Source organism: Tachypleus tridentatus, chromosome 12, assembly GCF_004210375.1.
Source record: "Tachypleus tridentatus isolate NWPU-2018 chromosome 12, ASM421037v1, whole genome shotgun sequence".
Classification (NCBI taxonomy): Eukaryota; Metazoa; Arthropoda; class Merostomata; order Xiphosura; family Limulidae; genus Tachypleus; species Tachypleus tridentatus.
The window spans coordinates 26,176,144-26,198,378 of NC_134836.1; the positions used below are offsets into that span (position 1 = coordinate 26,176,144).

General features: G+C 32.1%; 1 protein-coding gene across 9 annotated transcripts in view; it reads right to left on the reverse strand.

Annotated features, from left to right (window-relative positions):
- Window positions 1-22,235, reverse strand: part of anne (polyamine-transporting ATPase anne boleyn) — a 138,840-nt gene that overhangs the window by 33,758 nt on the left and 82,847 nt on the right. For all 9 annotated transcript variants that reach the window (XM_076473455.1, XM_076473461.1, XM_076473454.1 and 6 more), the window contains 7 exons: window positions 19,171-19,315; window positions 17,517-17,630; window positions 14,401-14,554; window positions 12,191-12,433; window positions 9,924-10,099; window positions 9,433-9,537; window positions 7,075-7,154 (listed from right to left, as the gene is read on the reverse strand). In XM_076473455.1, the coding sequence (XP_076329570.1) occupies window positions 7,075-7,154; window positions 9,433-9,537; window positions 9,924-10,099; window positions 12,191-12,433; window positions 14,401-14,554; window positions 17,517-17,630; window positions 19,171-19,315 (1,017 nt within the window). The remainder of the gene's footprint in view (window positions 1-7,074; window positions 7,155-9,432; window positions 9,538-9,923; window positions 10,100-12,190; window positions 12,434-14,400; window positions 14,555-17,516; window positions 17,631-19,170; window positions 19,316-22,235) is intronic.

Consider the following 22,235-nt stretch of genomic DNA (forward strand, 5'->3'; position numbering starts at 1 on the left):
AAAGTTGAACCTTCTCTTCCATAGTTACCCCTTCTAACTCAAACCTATCTTGATCATGATCTGCCCTCTATGCATTACTAAAAAACAATTTGCTACAGTACAGCAGTCATTACACCTAAGCAGTTTTTGTGCCATTTCATAATGTGCTGATCATGTGACTACTCTCCACCAATCGTACTGTGCCATCTATATTGGTGTAGCTAGTTCCTCTATTATTCTAGAAAAATCTTCATTTATGAGAATTGACAGGTACAAATCATACAGACCAGAATCACAGGGTGGGAAGTGGGTGAAAGGAAGTAAGTACCTATCAGAAACACATTTACAGAGTAAGAAAATGTTAACTTCTGAAACAATATTATCTCCACTCATCCAAAGTCAGAATACCACAGTACCAAGGGGTAGATGCTGGTGAAGATACATCAATCTCAAATAATGTGGAAATAGACTGCACTGAAAGAATGAATGTGCTAGAATATGAAAAGAAAACACACCAGTGGGATACAGCACTGCTTCTGGAACAGGTATGCTCTTCACCCAGTAAACAATACAATAACACAATTGGGTCAGAACAAAGTTAACAGGCACCAATGAAGTGGGAAAGTGCTGGATCATTACAACAAAGCAGTATGATGTTGACTAACATAGAAAGGCTTGTGTGTATGCAACCACATTTTCTTATATGTCAAAGGAAGTGCTGTGGTTTACATTGGATAATGCTAAGTGCAGTTTATCTGGACAAAAACATTCAGTGAAAGTATCTTGGATAAGATATAGATATTAACATTTCAGTGCACCCAGGCAACACTCAAAGGGAAGTGCCTTGGAAAGATGAGATTAGGCCAAGTACAGTCCACCTGAGAAAAAAACATCTACGAAAAACACCTTGGATCATGTTGGATTATGTCATATGCAGTCTATTTGGTCAAAAAATATTCAATGAATGTGCCTTACATAAGAAATATTTGATCAACAAGTGCAGTCTGCCCAGGCAGAAACATCCAGGGAAAGCACCTTGGATATTGAATATTATTGTATAATTCCTTGTTCAGTACTTTAATCATGCAATAATGGAACTCTTATATGATACTGGAAAAACATTATTATGTAATGTGCAACCTTCAACTTTGAGAAATTTTTATTCTGTATGTATGTTGGTTTGCAATAGAGGTCACAATTTTCCCATTTCATCTCCGTTTCCGTCATGGAGAACTTCATTTTTCTCCATTCTTGTGGTGCAGATATGACATCATGAATATTTCACACATGGATCTAATGCACTGGTGCCATCTGCATAAATATAATAGTACTGCCTGCTGCATGTCCAGTAAATACTTTGCATGGTGTGGATGGATCTTCACCAAAACTGGTATGGAGGTTTATTAGGTCCATGGACAAATGCACACAAACTTTCAATTTTGCATTTTGCAGGTTTTATGAGTGAGTTTGTGTTGTTGTTTTTTACTACTGCCTTGCCCCCGTTGATGGAACTTCACCAAATATGGCATAAAAGTTTGTTGGGTCTATGAGGAGATACACGTAAGTTTACAGTTTCACATTTTGAGTGTTTTTTTATAGGCATTTTGGAGTTTTTAAAATTATATATAAAGCAAAAAAACTTTTCATGTCCTAAGATAACCTTTCATTAATCATGAATTTACATTAACATAACTTCCATCCAGGGTATGGGTACTCCAGCTTGTGATTATAACACCTATAACCCTCTTTTCACCAAATGGGTACACATGGGCTAGAAATCTTTATTTTATTTTTCAAAACCTACTGAAGAGGAAACTTCCATTGTCCACCACTACATCAACTAGGATCTGGAAGAAGAGTTGTGGAATACGCATTAGGGAGTTCAAAAGAATGATACACCTGAGAAAGTGCAACAGGTGTCTTAGATTCCCTATTTTGAAAAACAGATAGACCCTGATTGTAGTAATCAGGAGCCAGTAGGGATGGGAAGAAATCCTTATCTGCTTTAATCATGAGGTCTGAGTGATGGTCCTTCTACTTTAAAAATAAAAAATGTAATTATGTAATATAATATAAAGCATACCTGACCAGGCAACACCTGCCAGTAGGTGGAATCATGAAATAAGATATATATCAACAAAAAATATACAAGAAAAATAATAAGCTGACATATCCCAGTCAAAGATGACCAGACATGTAAAATAGCCACTAGATTAAAAAGATACCTGCCCAAAAAAGCCACAAACAGGTCATTCAGATAATGTGTGACAAATGTGCTGGGATCTATCCACTTCCCAGTTTGAATGATCTCTTTCAAAAGTCAGCAGATAATGAATTGAGTGTGAAGAAACATAGTGCAGCTGGTGACATTCAATAGACAAGACAAATCATGGGACACAGAGGAAATCCAAAGAAAAATAGATGGGAATAATGTAAGAGAAGCCAGTATAAGCCACATAACATCTTGGGAAACAAACTGGACAAGAAAGTCCATCTAGAATTAAACAGATGGGAAGTGGAAAGTAAGGAAATAAGAGAGAAAGCCAAACCACCTGCCCAGGTAGCACATGTCAAGGAAAGGAAGATTCAATCAAGATAGAGGATAACATAAGAGGAATGGGAAACAACGATAGTACAAACATCAGAATAAAGATGACAGTAAGCAAGTAGAAAGAGGAAAAAATATTTAAGGGAAAGATGGTTCAAGGAACACATTGCAATAGGTTCAAATGGAGAAGTGGACAGGGCATGAAAGACAGAACTGAAATCCAATATGGAAAAATAAAAGGATGTTGAGAACAGACAACTGGAAATAAATGGAAAAGGAAGAAATAACAGAGGAGGAGAAAGCTTTTCAAAAGCAGAAAAACTGGAAATGTTTTAACAGGGCAGCTTTAAACCTAGAACCAGTTAGCATGGACAAACCCTGATCAAACAACCAAACTAGGAAAGATGAGATACCAAAGGATAGGAGGACAGAAGCCACAATAAATAGGTCAAGGTCTGAAGGTAAACCATTGCTTCTGAAACACAGATAGGGAGGAAGGTCAAATGAAGTACGAAAGGAAATATGCTACAGAAGGGATAGGTCCCTTAGCTGAGCTGTGACAAAGGACTAAATAAAAACCACTTATATAAATGGAGTGTGATAATGTTGGGATTAACTATGTTTGATTGCACTTGTTGCAGGAGAGACTGAAACAAAGGCAAGGAACGCTACTCCAGTCAAGGTCTGAGCAGAGAAAAACCATGTCTAAGCAAATCAACATGGAAGAAAGAGCAGGACATGACAAGAACTGGTATGGATAAGGGAAAATACTCTGAAGAGGGGTCTGACTGGAGCAAAACACAGACATGTAAGTGAAAACCTCTTCAATCCTGACTGAGCACATCTGCTTCCAGAGCTAAAGGTGTGGAATCAGAAACTAAAATGAAAGGTGTTCCAATGAGTAACAAACACTCAAAAATAACTGATAAGCTTAAAGAGCTCCAAACCAATAAAATTAACAGAGAGACATTTCAGTATTTGATACCCAGACAAGCTTTTCCTTGTATACTTTATCTCTTACCTGAAATACACAAACCAAATAATCCTGGCCAACCTATAATTTCTAACATTACCATGACTACTGAAAAGCTGTCCATGTTTGTTGACCAATATAAAATGTTTTTTCCCTACCATCCCCTCTTACATAAAGGACACTACTAACCTTCTTAACATTACAAAATATATTAATACTGACAGAAAGTTACCATCTAACAATCTTCATAGTATAATGGATGTTTCTTCCCATTACACCAATATTCCACATGATGAAGGACAAGAAACTCCACATTAAACCTTTCTAATCCATCAGAATCTCAAACAGTAACTGAAATCTTGCCAGCCTGATTTCAGCTCTGAACAACTTCAAATTTAATAATATGCATTACATTTTGGTTAATGGTACTGCAACAGGCACCCGAATGGCTTCCAATTACATCAACATATTTAGTGGTCATATTGAAAAACCTACTTTTACAATTAAGCCCTGTAAAATCTCATGCATGGAAACATTACATAGACAACATATTTTTCATTTGGACAGCCAGTCTTAAACCATGTACAAAATAATGTATCACTAAAAGAAGGAATAGAAAACAGAACTGGAAAATACAAGAATAATGGGACAAACCAAAGAAAATGAGGCGACAATGGTTTATTTGGAAAATAAGGTAAGACTCCATGAAGAAGTGAGGTGGCTCCAGATAAAAATTTAACAGGGACTAGAGTCTTCAATCCCCCATTTGTCAAGGAACAACAATTAGACTGAATTAAAAACTCATCTGATATACTTTTATGTAGTAAATTTTGAACAGACTAAGTAAGATGACTGGAAGAGGTATGATTCCAGGGAGAAGGGAGGGAAATCTGTGAAGTGGATATGGAGGGGATACAGAAGTGAAGAAACAAACCTTCAGATAGAGCCTACAGAATCCACAGAAACACATAAACTAAACAGACTTAGAGAAATTACTCATTACTAATAAACTACAAAACGTGGAAATTTGTACAGACTACGAAGAACATAAAAATAATAAATCTGCAAAACTAAGAAAAATTCCAAAGACATAAAACATTAAGTTAAAGAACAAAACCATTAAAATAATTTAGAAGATAAAAGACAAATTCTGAAGTTTACTCAAAGAATGAATAAAACAAAAGACATTATAGTAAAATATTTGGAAGAACATGAGATTGAAAAGTAATCAAAGTTAACAATAACAAATTTTGACTCAAACTTAATTTCCAAGTTAGAATTTCCCTAACAGTAACTACTGTACAAAACCTGTACATATATCGAAAATTAAACAACAACAAAGTAATAGTCAAATTTTAAATGCAAATTTAAAGTAAAGTAACTTAGATGGTAAAAGAATCACAAAAATCTGACTTACCAAACATTGAGCAGAAAACACATGAAAGACTTAAATTACCATGTGAAGGAATGAAGTCAAATCAAGCAAGCTCATATTAAAATTGCTAAATCTGGGTATACCTGCTGGAAGTGAGAAATACTTGCTAGATAATTTACCACAGATCTACTGGATAAAATAACACCTAACTCAGGAAATCACATAGAAGTGCAGCAACAGGTGGAAATTGCAGAGAAATTTCCACTCAGTAGTCATATCCTTCCTCACAAAACAATCTTAAAGGAAGAAATCATCAGCTAAATGTAAGATGCACTCCCCACAAACAAAAACCAGGACTTCCCCAGTAGACATTGTTTACCCTGAGCCCTAAGGACTCATCAGAGCCATTGTTGACTGTTGCAAGAATTTCATCACCCACAATATTAAATCTCAAATTCATAAGAACAAATTTCTAAAACAAAAATCAAACACAAGAAGTCAATACTTAAGTTGAAATAGACAAATCTGAGATCAAGCACAACCAAAAATTTGTACTCACATGGAAGGCAAGTTAAAACACACCTGTACATTAGAATGCTAATAAAAAAGTGAATTATTCTAGACTCCTATAGGGAGCTAGTTGTGTCAGTACAGATAGCACAATACAATTGATGGAGAGTAGTCACATGAACAGTACATGTTCAAAAATGACACAAAACTAATGGGATATAAAGAACAGTGTGCTGGAGTTTTTTTTGTGTTTTTTTTTATAGCAAATCTTAAAGGGCAAACCGAGATTGAGATATCTTTGGGTGAAAGAAGGTAGTTCCAAATGATCAAACCAACTTAAGATCCTTCACACTTGTCTCAAGGTGAATATAAGTTTACAGTTCTTTGGTTAAACTATACATAAACCTTTTTATAAACCTTATGATTCATTTATTGGTGAAACTATGGTCATCAATAAATTAAGTTTTTATAAAATATACAGTTCTTAGTTTTCCCTCAGTTCTCTTAAAGGGAAGAAAAGTTTGGTAATGAAAACAATATTTAAAGAAACTATAAACAATTTCTAGACCCATGTTTCTTTCAAAGTATTTTAAATTTCTCATTACTTTACTTTATCTCTACATAAGATCTGTCTAGTCACTTTTCTACAAAGTCAAACTACTGCTCAAACTACTTTATTTACTCTATATTGAAGCAAACAGATAATTTGCCTTTATCTAGCCATACCTAAATATTGCCTCTATCTATTTGAAAGCTGGGTTTCCTTGGCAATTGCTCAAACCAAATACACTGAAATCATAAAATGGTGGTGTGGCTTCCAGTAATAATACCACTAACAAAGAAAAACAACATATGAACCTGATGCAGATAAGCATGTTATGAAAAGATGATACTTTCATAGTGAACATAAATATATACTTTGAAGATGACCTAGGAAATTGAGCATTGTTCTCTGTTTATCAATAAGTGTTAATACCCATACCAGCCATTCTTAGATACAAGTAAATAAATAATTCCAAAAGTATGATGTATTAAAAGGAGCTTCTGTAATGGGTGTAACAAATTTATTGATATATCAGAAAAGAAAGAAGACAAAAAAGTTTTTTTTTATTTTAAATTCTGGCCTGTCAACATCTAAAGCTGCTGTATCTCATTGGTGAACATTCTTAAACCCATATAAAAGAAGAAAAAATGTACAGATATAGCTAATCTACGACTGCTTTGACTGATACATTTCATTTCTGAAACAATACTTCCTCCATAAATGGAGAAACTAACCAAGATATGAGACATTAAATACAACACTTGAGTTCCTATTAATTTATGTGGAAACTCAAAATGAATGAGATACAGTAATAGCTTACAACTTAATGCAAGCCATGAGAAAAATATTTTGCTTTTTATATTCAAGAAAATGCATTATAAACTCCCAAAAATGTATTTTTTTATTTTTTGAGTGAGAAGACATGAAACAATATAGTTCTATTTAAATATTAAAAAATTAAAATATCAGAAGAAAAACAAAACAAAACAATGCACAAATCTTAATGAAAATCAAAATCTTAAAAATTTGTCAACTAAGTTTTTTTTTTTTTTTAAATACCATAGCAACAGCTTTCACTTTTCTATATAAATTGGTGATAACTTACTGTTTAGTTATGTATGCCATAAGAGATGTTGAGAACTCACCCTAGCTCCTGTAGTAGTTCCACTAACTGTTGTTTCTGTTCTGGTGCCATTCTAGCAAAAACAGTTCCACAGACAGCCACCTTAAACAAAGAAATTCTTCACTATTTTATATTTCCTAATATGTTAAAGGATATAAATAAAATCATGACTAGCATTTCACATACACAATAATGTGTATAAGATTAAAAGAAAAAACATGCTATACATGATTCTGTGGAAAACATGATCCAACATCTTCAAGTCAGTAAACACTCTGAAAGAAATGAAAAGTGATAAGCTGTCTCAAGACTCAAAAAATTGAAGACAGCACACTGGTATAAAAGACAAAACAGAAAATAAGAATAAAAGGTAAATGTTCCTTAACCTAGTTATGGTTCTTGTGCATAGCAAATTCAGAGGTTTAAGCAACCTGTGAGAGTCCATGTTGAATATACAATACTCTTCTATAAGAGTTATTTAATTCAGTTAGTGATCTAATATTTAACGATTATTTAGTTTTCATAACAAGTGTTAAAAGTTTATTATTTTACAGCAATAGCTGGGACAACTTTGTTACAAAACTTGTTATAGTCCTATGTTGTATATACATTTTGATTGTTGCAGTAGCCTTTAATAATATTGTTGATGACACCTTACTTGATGTTTCAAAATTTTTTCTAGTTATGTATAATACTGTTCCTACTAAAGTGCTAGATAGTTCTAGATTTTTCTGTTGTGTGTTATAAATGCATGCAGATACAATAAGTTGAGTACAGTCAAGAAAGAAGTTAGTGAAAGAAAATATGAAGTTGGCCAGTGTGCAAGTGATAAGCCTTAGTGGATGATTTCTAAAGTGTTTCACACATTTGTATTGTAACAACAGATATACAAAAAATAAATTTTCTTGTCAATTGTGTTCTAAAGCAAATGAACCAGCTTGTGTGGACAGTATTTTAAAGTGAGTTTCACAGTTTAATAGAGGTAAGGAAAATAATTTGTTTTGTCAAAAGGTGTTTAAAAGTAATGGATCCAGTCTGTTGGACTGATGAAAAGCAGACAATTATTTAAAGTTCTAGATACTGTGGTAAGCCATGTGGTAATGTAAGTAAAATTATCACAGATTGTACAGTGATAAACAAAGATAGAGAACAACTTGTCTTGTCATTTGGGTTCTATGGTAACTTAATTAGCCTGTGAGGAACTGACAAGTTATTTAGTGTTAAGTACAACTGTGATACCTTATAGACTATTGTAGAATTTTTGTAGAGATGTTTGACTTATTTTGAATATGTTATATTAAAAAAAGTGAAATGTGTGCTGTGTACTTATTGTTAGAAGTTATTGCCGACAAGTCAAAGATACCTGCTGTAAAAGAATCCCAACCAACACAAAATTCCTGACAATTTTGAATGAACAAATCCATGAAAGTTCAGGATTTCCTAAGCAAAGAAGTTGTAAATTATACATGTAATAGGAGCAATAAACTTCAGTATAAACAATGACTTCATGAAATTTACAAGACTTTAACTTCACTCCATTTTTATGGGTGTAAACATTCTGGAATATGTACACATGAAGAGTCTTTCTTCTTAGACGTAGATGTCAATCAGCCATCCTATTTATCTAAGAAGACAGAAGTTACAGCTGATACTGATGAGAGGAGTACTGTCTGACACAACTTGGTGGAAGTAAGTAAATTTTGTGGATCAAACCACTTATATAAACAATCTGAAAGAAGGAAGTGATGACTAAGACAGATTATCTGCTCTCTTATGATGAAGTATTTGTATCAGGTCTTCACAATTCAAGGTAGATATTATCTGCCTCCTTTCAACTTTCAGAGTGAGCCAGCAAAACATCCATACACATACTTATTTTCATTCTAAGAAGCAGAATGGGCATGCATGCAATTGCACTTAGCACCAATTAAAAACATTTGACCAAAGGAACTCATACTGGAGATCCAGAATAATCACTATAAATGAGCAACTTTAAAGCAAATCTGAATCTTCTAAAAACTTAGCTTTACAATGAGATTGCCACATTCAATGCAATGGAAAATGAGAAGGTTGAAAATAGAAAGTAGAATTAATAATATTTAAGGACAAACAAGTTGAACAAAGTTGTTTTCCCAAAGAGTTGTCAGGTTATATCAAAAACGAAATATGATTATTTTTTATTAAATATTACTACCAGTTGTCACTATGGTTGTTTAAATATTACAATACAATACCCTAACATCATCATAAAGAAATAATTTACACAAACATATAACCCTATGCTAGTGTATAATGATAAATTCCAAAATTTATCAAATGTGTTAATCTTACTTTTGTCAGATTTTAAAATAAAATAATTAAATAAAACATATAATGTTACCTTTTTCAGGATTTCTGGATAATGTTCTCTCAATAAAGCAAAGGTTTTCCCAGTAAGAACAATATGAGGTTTTTGGTGGTCATTGATGATAACTCTTACAGAATCCTGAAAGGAAAATTAAATTTACCATTTGGTAACAATAAGAATAAAAACTTTTAATGGTACAGACATAATCATTACATTCACAAGGAAATGGTCCATCCATCAGAAATATACTAATGTAATGAAAAAAGTAAACAATTTGGGTTATGAAAACATTTCAAGACATTAAAACTATTTTAATAATACTGCTACAATGCAAAGCATGTACAACACAAAAATAATTCAAAATATTAAAACTACTTTAATAATGCTGATAAGTAAAATATTATTGTCAAGAAAACAATTCCAAATGCTGAAAAAAAGTTTAATTTACAATACTAGAAACACACAAAATATCTTATGTAATAAAACTACAATATTAATAATAAAACACCAAAAGAAGTATTTACCTTTCTCAATATTTTATTTTCCTCAGATTTTTTTGTTGGTAAACTGGCAAAATCCCATGACAATGTTGGAACATTTACATTTTCAATTTCAGTTGTAGATAAATGAACTACCTGATCATGCTTCACAATCATACCACAGTCGTAGGCCACACTCAAAGCTGTTAACATGTTATCACCTACAGAGATGTCTCAAACTTTTTACTGTGTTTCTTGACAAATTACCTCCTAAAATAACAGTTTTACTGAATTACTGATCTGTCTTTTTTATTATTTTGTTATTCATCATCATGTTGCTAAAAAAATAACCATAACAATGATGAAATTCAGACAATAAAAACCCATTTAATGATGAGATAAGTACACAAGTTTTGTACTATGCCATTTGATATCAAACTAAGACTATCAGTAGTAATGAATTTCATTTTAATAAGGCTCAAAATGAGTTTAGGCAGAAAAATCTATCAGCAGTCTTAACTATACATACAAGTATATAGTCAAGGGTACTTAAATGTTTCTACTTAAACTTATTCAAACTTTCACTGAAGTGACATCTCAGTGTTTTATCCAACTCAAAGACAACATGAAATATACCTTTAGCATTATAAAGTTTAATGATAGTTGTAAAAAAAAACTACTACAACAATTACAACTAATAAAAAACAAGCTAAAAATATACAAAAAGAACTTATCATATAATATTAATAGTAAATATTCAATGTCACACCTATTTCAGCTTAAAATCATGCAAATACATAAAATAATTTAAAGTACTAAGTATGGCAGTACTTCATAGTAGGGATTCAGAAGCTTTCCAAATAACTCACACAATGAAAAACCACTCTACTGAATTTCTTTTAGTGAAAAACCAGACCATTCAAATTATTAGTTATGATATATTAGGCACAAATATACTAATAATACATTTAAATGGTTGTTAACACTTCCAGCACAACAATCCAAAAATGTATAAAACAGTAGTTTCATCGGCTGACAGCCCAGCATGGATAAGTCGTAACCTGAGGGTCGTGGGTTCAAATCCCAGTCGCACCACACATGCTTTTCTTTTCACCCATTGGGGTATTATAATGTGATGGTCAATCTCACTATTTGTCGGTAAGAGAGTAACCCAAGAGTTGACCGTGGGTGGCGATGACTAGCTGCCTTCGCTCTAGACTTACACTGCTATAGTAGGAACAGCTAGCACAGATATCCCTCGTGTAAGTGTGTGAAATTCAAAAAACAAACAAATAAATCTTCATCTACTACCAACCTACCTACTAGCCACTTCAGCAAGGCCAACTTCCAGGCAACTCAGACTATTGATATGAGATTTCTTTAACTTACATGGGTCATCTGTGTGTAGCCACTTTTGATATTGTGGTAAATAAATAGATTATTTTTAAAATGGCAAACATATCGTGCTCATACTTAGATATCTTTTAAACCCAAATCAACACAACATATGATGTTACACACTGATTGATAGAGATGAGACAGTCTCTGAAGATACAGTGTATGCTTTATATGGGTATAACATGAAAAGTAAAGTAATAAAATCATTAAACAAAGTAGAGATCCTGTTACAAAAAGTAACCAGGTAAGATTTCAAACCACAATCACAAATTATAATCCTTACTTTTACAGCTTTATAGATTTATCTGTAGACCAAAGTAATTATTACACTTTGGTTTTAATTGTTTTTTTTTAAAGTTACAATTAACAGGGATATTGCTATTGTTTGTATATGCTGTATTCATTCCATGGACATATAAAGACTGAGCAAATAAATAGGAAAAAAAAATTGTAATGGAAAGGAGGTATCACTGCTGCAATGAAAAGTAAACAAACAAGTAATGTAACGTTTTGTTGGATATGTTTTTAAAAGATTTTTGGTCCCTACTTTCATTGACAAATTTAGACTAAAACATTTAGCTATACAAACACAATACCAACCAAAGTAAGGATTTGAAAATCATTTTAAAATCTGTCTAACTAGTATCACTTTACTGGTTCATGTACATTTGATTGCAGCATTTATTTTGTTTTGGATACTTCTTATAGCAATTCTATGAATAACCAACAATCCTCACTTTTACTTAAAATTTGACTTTTTTTTTTCTTGTTTATTATAATAAACATTTCTAATGATTATAGACGTCAATATTTAGATCACAAAATATATTCTCTAAATCCAACAATTTACAGTGTTTTTATGAATAATGTTTTTTAACTTAAAATATTACTAAAACATCTTATAAAAGTTGTACCTGTAATCATAACAGGACGAATATTTGCAGATTTTAAGATCTCAATGTTTACTGCAGTTTCTGGTTTCAGGCGATTTTCCATCACTAACAACCCTATGAAAGTCAAGTTAACTTCTAGTTCCTCTCTGGGTATTCTTTGAACTTTAGCATAAGAGATCTTGTACAAAGGATGATGTGCTAGAGCTAGTACTCGGTATCCTTGTTGTGTATAGATCTGTAATACTTGAGCAAAGTCTTCTGGTACTATAACACAATAAGACCAATATTCAGTACTACAGAAATTGCAGTTCTTCAAATTCCTTGCAAAAGGTTGCTCTTTGATTTTTCTATTTACTTGTTAAACTTATATAATTGTTATGTTGAAAATATTAGATTATTTGTAATTAATACCTCTTGTAGTAGTAGTAAACAACAGAAATTATGAATAGAAATCTAATTGTCAGTTACAGGATGGCTTCCACGTCTCTGCAGTGTTTACCAATCCCAACTTATATCCATTGTTATAACCAGGGTCGGAAAGTTCTCAGTTAAATGGTGACTACAGTGGAGCGCCATTAAGCCGCGGACCAGTAAACCGTGAAATCTCTTAAGCCGCTGTAGCAAGTCTTGTGAGCGAGGATTATCGTGGCATACCGCTAATTTAAGAACGTGTAAAAACGCGACTTACGAATTTAATCCTGGCTTTATAACTTCAAGGGGATATTTAAAAAAGATTTGCTTTAATTTGGGAAATAAATAAAATATATTACAATAGAAATCGACCGTTAATCTACCTTATTCGCTCTCTATGTCAGCTTTATGGAGGCCGCCATTGTTACCGGATCACACCTCTCCATACATTAAAGTTAATCCGCGGTAAATCCGTGAAAAAAGTGATCAATAATTAAAGTATTATTTTTAATTTGATAATCCGATATAATGATCACGCAATGGTCTGGATGAGGCTCCTCGGTGGAGCTGTTGGCGACTTTGGCTTTTCAGTCACAAAGGTTTAAGCCGCGGACCACTTAAGCCGCGGTTAAGCAGGTTTACCCCCCCAAATACCGCAGCTTAACGGCACACCACTGTGTGTTATTACAGCGTATAGTATATATAATTTCTATTTAACCTCCTTAAAAAGTCATGTCTGGGAATTAAGCCCTTCTAGCCCATTTAGCAGGAAATAGTTTTCAGGCATCAAAGTTAGTTGAAGATGTCTGTTAAAGTTTCAACAAAAATGATTGCTGAACTTGTTACTGTACATTTTCTTAAAGGAATACAGTGCTTTCATAGGGGTTTTACTCAGTTTTTCACCTGCCATAAATGAACCTATGGAAATATTAACTTCTATCTTGAAAACTGGTGATTTTTTTACTTTTTATTAGACAAATAATAAGTTTATAATTGAAAAAAATGAAATGACATTTTAGCAATAATACTTCATTTCAACTGATCTGAGAATTAATTTGGAAATGTTTTTCATTCCTTAATACAATCTTTTTATTTGATGTTAAAACAATGACTCAAAATAGATAGTACCAAACAGTCTACACTGATTTTTCTTATGAACAGTTTCACATTTTACTGAGACCTACTTTGTCACATAGTGTTGACTTCTTCAGTCTCATAAAAAAAATTACATTTATAAAATATTTAAAGGGTGAAGACTACATATAATACTAGTTGAAAACAAATGATTCATTAATATCTTACATATATAATGTAAAAACCATCAGTATAACTTTTAGTATATAGTTTGAGTAGTGCAATTTTTATTAGTATTAGAACAGAAAATTTAATCCAGGAAACAATTAATGGTGTTTCATAATAATGTGTAAATAGCATTAGTCTCAAAAAAATGTGATCCACACTGAAACTACTTAAACAATCCAAAGCACTCGCAGTGGCTGTATGTGATTTATGCTGAAAAACAAAATAATGCTGAGTGTATTCTATATACAATGAAGTATTTACAATAACATAAAAATGGAGAAATTCACTATTCATATATGGCATCACTGTAAATGAAATAAAATGCTTACTAATAATTTCCTTGCATGTTATGGAGTATTAAGCTTATCGAGTTGTGAAATGTGTAATTGGATTAGATTTGCATCAACACATTTTGATGCCATTAAAGATATATTCTGCAGGTAAAAATTTTCAGAAAGTAGTAGTAACTATAAGTATAAATAAGCCAGCACTAAATTACAACAGAAATGATATAATACCTGAAGTTGGATCACAAAGTGAAGCTATTGTTTCTGGAGCTCCTTTGGTGTACAAGTCAAAGTGATGAGACCCTAAAACCCTTGTCACTACACTCATTCTCTGTAAACTTGAAGAGAATGGAAGTTGTCTTACAATTCCAATTTCATAGGGAGGCTGAATTGGATCAAAACAGGGTATTGTAAATTCATCAATCAAAAGTTATGGAAGGAAAAATCAATCAACAGAGATCTGTTTTAACATTTTTATACTTTGCACCACAAATGCAGTTCACTTTGGTTTCCAGACGATATCTATTTATATTTAAGCAGTATAAAATATTTTTATGTTAAAACACTTTATTTTATTTAAAAGCTTAAATCTGTAAAAAACACAGAGAAAGTATGGTCAGTATGACAATTTCTTGCATAGTAATTAGTTCTGTCTTTTACAGATTTTTTAATATGTAATGTATGTTTTAAATAACATGCGAGTTTTCCTTACTTAGAATACTTTTAGAAGGTGAAAGAATTAATTTCCATCACAAACAGATATCAATGAATCAAATGATATAGAGAGACTGAGTAGACTATACTAAAACATGTTCTATGCATCTTGACAAAAAACCTGTATCATATTTTCCAACAAAACATGGTTCATTGTAAGGCAGCCATGTTCAAAGAAAACCACTCCAACCAGCAGCTCTCTATAGCCAATCTAGTGTACGAGGAAAAGAGTTTCTCATTACCCATTTCAACAGTCCAATGTAATAAAAATATTAAGATGCTGCATCCCAAAACTTGTCTGGTATGCCATTTTATAGAATAATATAAATATCTATTTTCTCTTTCAGATATGCTACCATTAACTCTCCCACTATAGCCATCCTTTATTGTATTTAGTGATATACATTTAACTTTTAATTAAACTACTTTTTATTTAAGATGTACCAATTAATATAGCACAAACTGTAGTTAACAATCCATATTTTAATAATATATAAGTTTTTAATTCTTACATTTGTGAGGCAATACTTTAAAAAATCCTGAATTTCCTTCAGTGCCACATTTTCTCCATGCATCCTCTCTTCTCCCCATTTTATTCACCACCCCTCCAATAAGTAGGAAATTTAATATAAATTACTCACTGTAAAATTGTCATTGCTTAGACAAACTATAATTTTTATAGCCTTCAATCTTGTGTCATTAAAGAACCAGCAAATAAAAATTAGACCACTTTTGCCACACCCACCTCTCACGTTTTTTTCTTTTGGGATTTGCTAAAAGTTCTCTCACACTTAATACTGTATTAAGTATAACCAATGGAAAGCAAAGGTTTTCTTCTATCAAGTGACATATCATATTGCATTGTTTTCTGTATAGAGAATTGCTAACTTCACTATTAGCACATACTTCACTCTTACAGGGAAGATATTGACTAGCTAGGACAAAATTGTAAGTTTTCTTTTTGCAAAGTTACAAAGCCAGAAAAATTGGGATGGTTAGGGAGAAATTGTCTGCTTTCTGTATGTTATTATTCTATATTCTTTGGTGCATTACTTAATTAAATAAAAATTGTTTAGTGTACTATTACCATTAACAAAAATAAAGTAGGGTTAGGCATCATCTACAGTCAACAGCAAAAAGAGACAAGAGTAACTTCTTTATTTTGTTTTTCATGTTTATTCTTTATTTATTAAAAAGTCACTACAATGTAAAAATAGAGATCTTTTTACCTTAGCTAAAGTTACATTAGGTAGAATGAGTAATAACATAATAAAAAGGTTTCACAAGGCATGTATATATAAGAAGCATGGAGTAGCTCATGGGTAATATAATTTAACAGCATAACATGAGCTTCACGTTATCCAAGTAATTTACAATGTATAGTGGTGTAAATAAGTAGTTAGATATGGTTCAAAGGGCAACAAAACAATAAACCCTAATTATAAATAAGTGTAGACTTATTTCAAATTGTTATGTGAAACATTTGTTTATCCTAAGTAGCTTTAAACTTGAAATTATTTTAAAAAGAAAAAGAGGGTAATTCAGATTCATTTTGATTTTGTTTTGTGTTTATGCAGTCAGTAACTCCTCAACTTTGTATAAAGTTAGGGTTGAGAAATTAACAAAATATAAAGTTTCCAAGAAAAGAAACATCTGAAATGCATTTAGGAGGTTTTAGAGAATAAATAAATGAGACTTTTGAGATAAAGAAAAGTATTTTTAATCTGAACATGAAAATCATTTTGCTCACTAACTATTCAAAACAAATACTTGATATATTCATAGACAAAGCTTCTTTTGATTTTCTAAAAATACTTCACAAAAAATTATGATTCCTTGTATGTGAAAGACTCCTAATGTTTACCAAAAGTGTGCCAAATTTTGAAGATGTACATACAAATTTAAAAGTTAGTAGTATCAAAACTACTAAGACTAAATGACCACAAAGAGGACATGTGATTATTCAAACTGACCAAACCCATGAAGAGAAAGTAAAATTGATATTTGTGGAAATAACTTGTGTACTCATGTGACTAGCATTTATTTTCCAGAAAGATGCTTTTCTTGCTTTAGTTGCATACTGTTTTCTGAGGCACGTGGTCAGCTTTTGCCATAATGTTTGCATTTGTTACAAAACATAACAGTTTTCTTTTAGAGGCAAGAATACAATTTGTTGGAGATTTTGTTCATGATGGTGATAATAGAAGTTAATCCACATTCCTTTGTTTTCTAATGTCCTTAAATATAAGGATATTCCCCATCTTGGGAATTCCAAAAACTAAAATATAAATACAGTTTTCTGATCTAAGTATAAGAATATTTTGTTCAGAAACAAAGCTGTTGTACACAATCTATAAGATGCCAAAAAAGTAAAAATATTGTTATAACACATCATTCCGCCACAATCTTACATCAGCTAGAGCTTTCACATGATTTGCTGATTTGTATAATCAAAATAGTTTAAATATAAACATACTAATCCCTCATAGTATAAAACATCTTGAAATAGTGAAAGAAAAATTGTTTACTCATTTAAATAACAATGTGATTCACTACATAATATAAATTATTTTATTTCAGATGTTTCAATAAAATTCTTGTTAAAGAATTAATTTCCTTTTCTAATAACTTACATTTACTTCCACATTCTCGCTACTTTGCACTATATCAGGCTTCTTGGGCTTTACAATGGTTGGAGTAATTATATCATACTTTGTTGTGTCATCAATGTCAGGTTCTTCCAAATGCTTAACAAAGATTTCAAATTATCTATATAAATTTAAGTATATCAAATCCATGAACTTTTTACTTTTTTAAACACAACTGCAAATAATTCCACTTAATTTACATCAACACAAAATACTATTAAATTTATATACTGTGAAAGATAATATTTAAACATAAGTCTAAATAAAAACAACTTCACTTTTTCATAAAATTATGAACAGTGTAGACACTATTATCTATGTTTCAATTTCTTTATCTCAAAAAGAAATATTTAAATAAATTATCATTTTTCACTTGTTTGTATCACATGATGCTCTGCACTCGGAATCACTATGTTTGGTTTTCTTTTGCACCTGATATGATCCATTGGCTTTACTGAGATATAAAAAACTTGAAACCCACATACAATGTCCCTCCAATGCCATCCTCTCTTTCAAAATATGTGAATAATTTTCTTTGACAATAAACTAATGGATTACTTATAACTACATAAAATGCAGAATAATTTTTACAAAATTTGTTAGGAGGCTAGTTTGTTTTAATGTTTGCCAAGTAGATATTTAATATTAATTTCAACGTTTGCCATTGTAAAACTCAGCTCACATAGCTAAATAAAATATTATAAACCCATTTATAATTTAATTAGAAAGCCAGTTAAAATATGGGTAGTTTTAGAACAACCTCCTTTAGTGCAGGATAATGTTTTGTTCTAAAATGCATATTTCAAACAAACAGATTTTGTGACAATCAATGTCATTACAAAAAGGTTTATTTTAGAGTGCCTTGCCCATCAACAGCAAAATACCTCAGTTTGGATGTAAATATCAAATTTCTCTTCTTTTTTTCCCATTTTTCACCTAATGTTATAAAATAAACTAAAATGCAACAATTAAAAACTTGTTTTCTTAGATAACAACATTTAAATGAACAAAATTAAATTTTTAAAAATGTGCAATGCTTGATATTTTAGCTATTGCACACTTACATTGTATTGTGTGCCTGTAACTTAACTGTTTATTTACACAAAACTTGACTTGTCTTGAGCAATTTTAGCATATTCTGATATAATCTATTTACAGCTATAGTGATGTGTATCTTTAGAACTGGCACATTAAGTACATAAAAGTTAACTCTTCCAAGTTTGTTTTCAGATGAAAAATTTCCATTTCAAGATGCTGTCCACAATAAAAGCCAAGAAAAGAACACTTTAGAAAAAGAATTCCAACCTTAAAGTTAATTTTTTTTAAAATAATTATTATGTGAAATTCCAGTATATTTTGTTTAATAAGCTCTTGAAATGTTTATTAGCCTGGTTTGAACTAAAGACTATGCAACCCTGGAATACTGAGAGTTCTCATATTGTGAACTGCTTTAAACTATAACTTTCATTATTATTTTCTGACTAAAATGTAGTATCATATTAACTTCAAAAAAGGTAAAAAGATAACTGCAATGTTTACAATTAAAAACAAATAAAGATGAGTTTGTTTGTGTTAGATATTAATAAAAAGAAAATATATTATGGTGAAATAGAGCTAATGCATCCTAAAACTTGCTCACCCAGTTTGTTGACTCAAACATTTTCATATCTAGTGGGTCTCCAATTAGCTGCTGATCTAAAATAGTTAATGAGTGACAAGATGCCATACCAACTAAAAGATGTCCTTGCTTTAAACTGGATGGCTTCTTCTCTACTCCTTTAAAACTACAGGGAAGAAAACAGCAAAGTATAAGATTATATGAAAGTTTGTAAACATGGAACAAAAACAAAGAGAATGTCTGTTATTTACTTTTTTTCAGAGAATCTCTGAAGTGCAATGAAAACACAAAAATCTATACTTCTGGTAGTGTGTTACTGTTAAATGTTTGTGCATAATAAGACACTGAATTTTGACAGAGATAGTTCTGGTTCTGAATCTATGACAGCTACACCTGCATTAGGTCTTCTTCTATCCTTAAATACTTCAACAGATTGGCATGATAGATATTAGTCTATTCATTCACATTCATGTCGTGATCCATTCTGTTGAGTACTTCCTGTACTTCAAAAGGTTGTTTCCACTGCAGGGTGAGTTTGTTCTGGTCTTTGGGTATCAGATTTAAGGCATTCTGTCCAATCTTGAAATGTCGGTCTTTGGTTTTCTTTTCAATGAAATGTTTCTGACTTCCTTGAGTTAGATGAAAGCTCTATCTAGCAAGCTGACAGGTATTCTTCAGTTGGTTTCTGAGGTCTGACATACTGGTAGGCATTTCTTATTTCCTACTCTTCTATTGTGTGTGTGTGTGTGTGCATGCATGTGCGTGTTTGTTTTCTTACAGAAAAGCCACATCGGGCTATCTGCTTAGTCCAACTAGGGGAATAAAACCTCTGATTGTGGTATTGGATATAGTAGACTTACTGCTGTACTAGCAGGGGACTTCTATTTTCCCTAACTCTTTCAGCATTTCCATTAGAATTACTGTATGGAAGAACAGTGCAAGCAAAAACACTGTCTGCAAGTATCTGTCCCAGTCACACAGTCTTTCTTGATACATATTTAAAATTTCACTGACTCTTTTACAAAGTCCATTACATATAGGATTGTATTGGGTGGTAAAGAGGTGCTGAATAGTCATGAGTCTGTACTCTTCGGGCATTAGTTTTACAAAGTAAACTGTATCACTCTGTAACTTATGATTTCTCTTGAAAGCCTACTCTGCAAAATATTTCCAAAAGGCATTCTGCTACTTTCTCTATCTATTTTCACCAGTGCTATGGCTTTTGGATAACATATTACATTGTCAGAAACAGGCACCAGTGGCCCAAACAAGTCCACAGCTACTCTGTTGAAGTGCTCTTATATAAGAGGCATCTCCTGCAATGGCACCTTGGTGGTCTTCCTTCTTGGTATTGTTTTCGGCAGATTTCACATGACCTGCAGAATCTACTCACCTCTGATGACTCTAGGTCAATGGAAGTTATTAGTGATTCTGCCTACCATCTTATTTGTTGAGGTATCATCCCACAATTTCTCACTTGAGTCTGATATTCTGTTGGTACTATGATCTGTTTAAATTTTCCCAGTACAACTACCTCAATAGAATCAGTACAAAACTCCCTTCAAGTCGTCTATTCTAAAAGTATCTTTTTCCCTTTATCTCATGCTTGCCTTTTTCTTGAACATTGCCCCACAATTTCTGCAATAAAGGGTCTTTCTTCTGTGCTTCCTTCAGTTTCTGCAAGAAATGTTCATTCTGACACTTGTAAGAGTTTGATGTCTTCTTTGGTCTTCTTTCCCTGAGCTCTGATAGTGATTGCAGTTGCTTCAGCCTTCTTTCTATGCAGTTCTTCCAAATATCTTCCACAACGTACACTTACATTTTCAATCAGCAAGTCATATATTGATGACTTCATACGTGAGGCCTCAAGGTCTCCGAACTAATATGAAGTATGCACCTTTACTTTTGCAATGGAAAACATCTTCACTATCCCATCAATTAGGACACACATATGTACTTTGCTTGTCATCTGATCATCAGATACTAGATTACTTCTTGCTGCTGCACTAGTGCACTCAATATCTCACAGAAATTTCACTTTCTTGTTTCCAACATATTCTTCACTTACTGGCATGTAGTGATTTGGTATCATGTTCTGATATTTGTCCCAAGTTGACCATTAGTTGTGTACTAATCAATCATGAAATTGGCACTTTCTTCTTGTGATTAAACTGACATCGTGTTTTCTTGATTCTGTTTCTTCTCGCAGTAGCATCCTTGGTGACAGTTACTATTTTCTTGTTCCTTATCAGCACAACTTTTGTAAATAGCTCCAGCTGCTTTGTGTTGAGACTCCTGCTGTTGCTTGCTGATAATGGACTTTCACTCCCTTTTCAATGTGTCACATTTTATAACAAATGTAGCATTTTCTCTTCTGTATATTAACCTCCTGTCACCTTCAGTGGACTCTTGCTTCTGGTAAGTCATCACTGCTCTCAATTTTAACTGTATATCTTTGGACTCACCAGTTAAACTCCCTCTCTGGGCTTCCATAGTGTTCTGCCAGCATGGTCATTTCACCCATATATTTTTGTACTCTCTTTGTTAGGAGCAGTGGCATGTCAATTGAACATGTCATCATGCACTGTTCACTTACTGGCTGGTTCAGTTACTTTAGAGCACCTTTCAACAAGAAATTATTCTCCTTAAATCATTCAAACTGTTAATCTCACTTTAATATATCAACTATTAGGCTACTCATTCCAACAAGGGTTAGTTTGTCATTTTCTAACTTTTAAGTGACCAAACTTCTTTTTCATGTGACTTTACTTTTACTCTCAATTTCCATTCGTTTAGTTACAGCTATTTATACGTTTATTACTTATCAATGAATTGTAAACGGCATACAATAGCCTTGACATCAGTGAATTACAGACAATAAATAAATTAATAATTATAAACAGTTTTATATCTGACAGTTAAAAGGAAATTTTCTGTCATGTTGATAAACTAGATTATATCTTTAATTACAAGTTAAAATGTTCTTTTGCAAAAATTTTCATAAATTTGAAAAAAGGTTAAGCAATAGTAATTATGTAATGAATGGATTCCTTCAACATAAAAAATATCGATTCTCTAGATAAGTT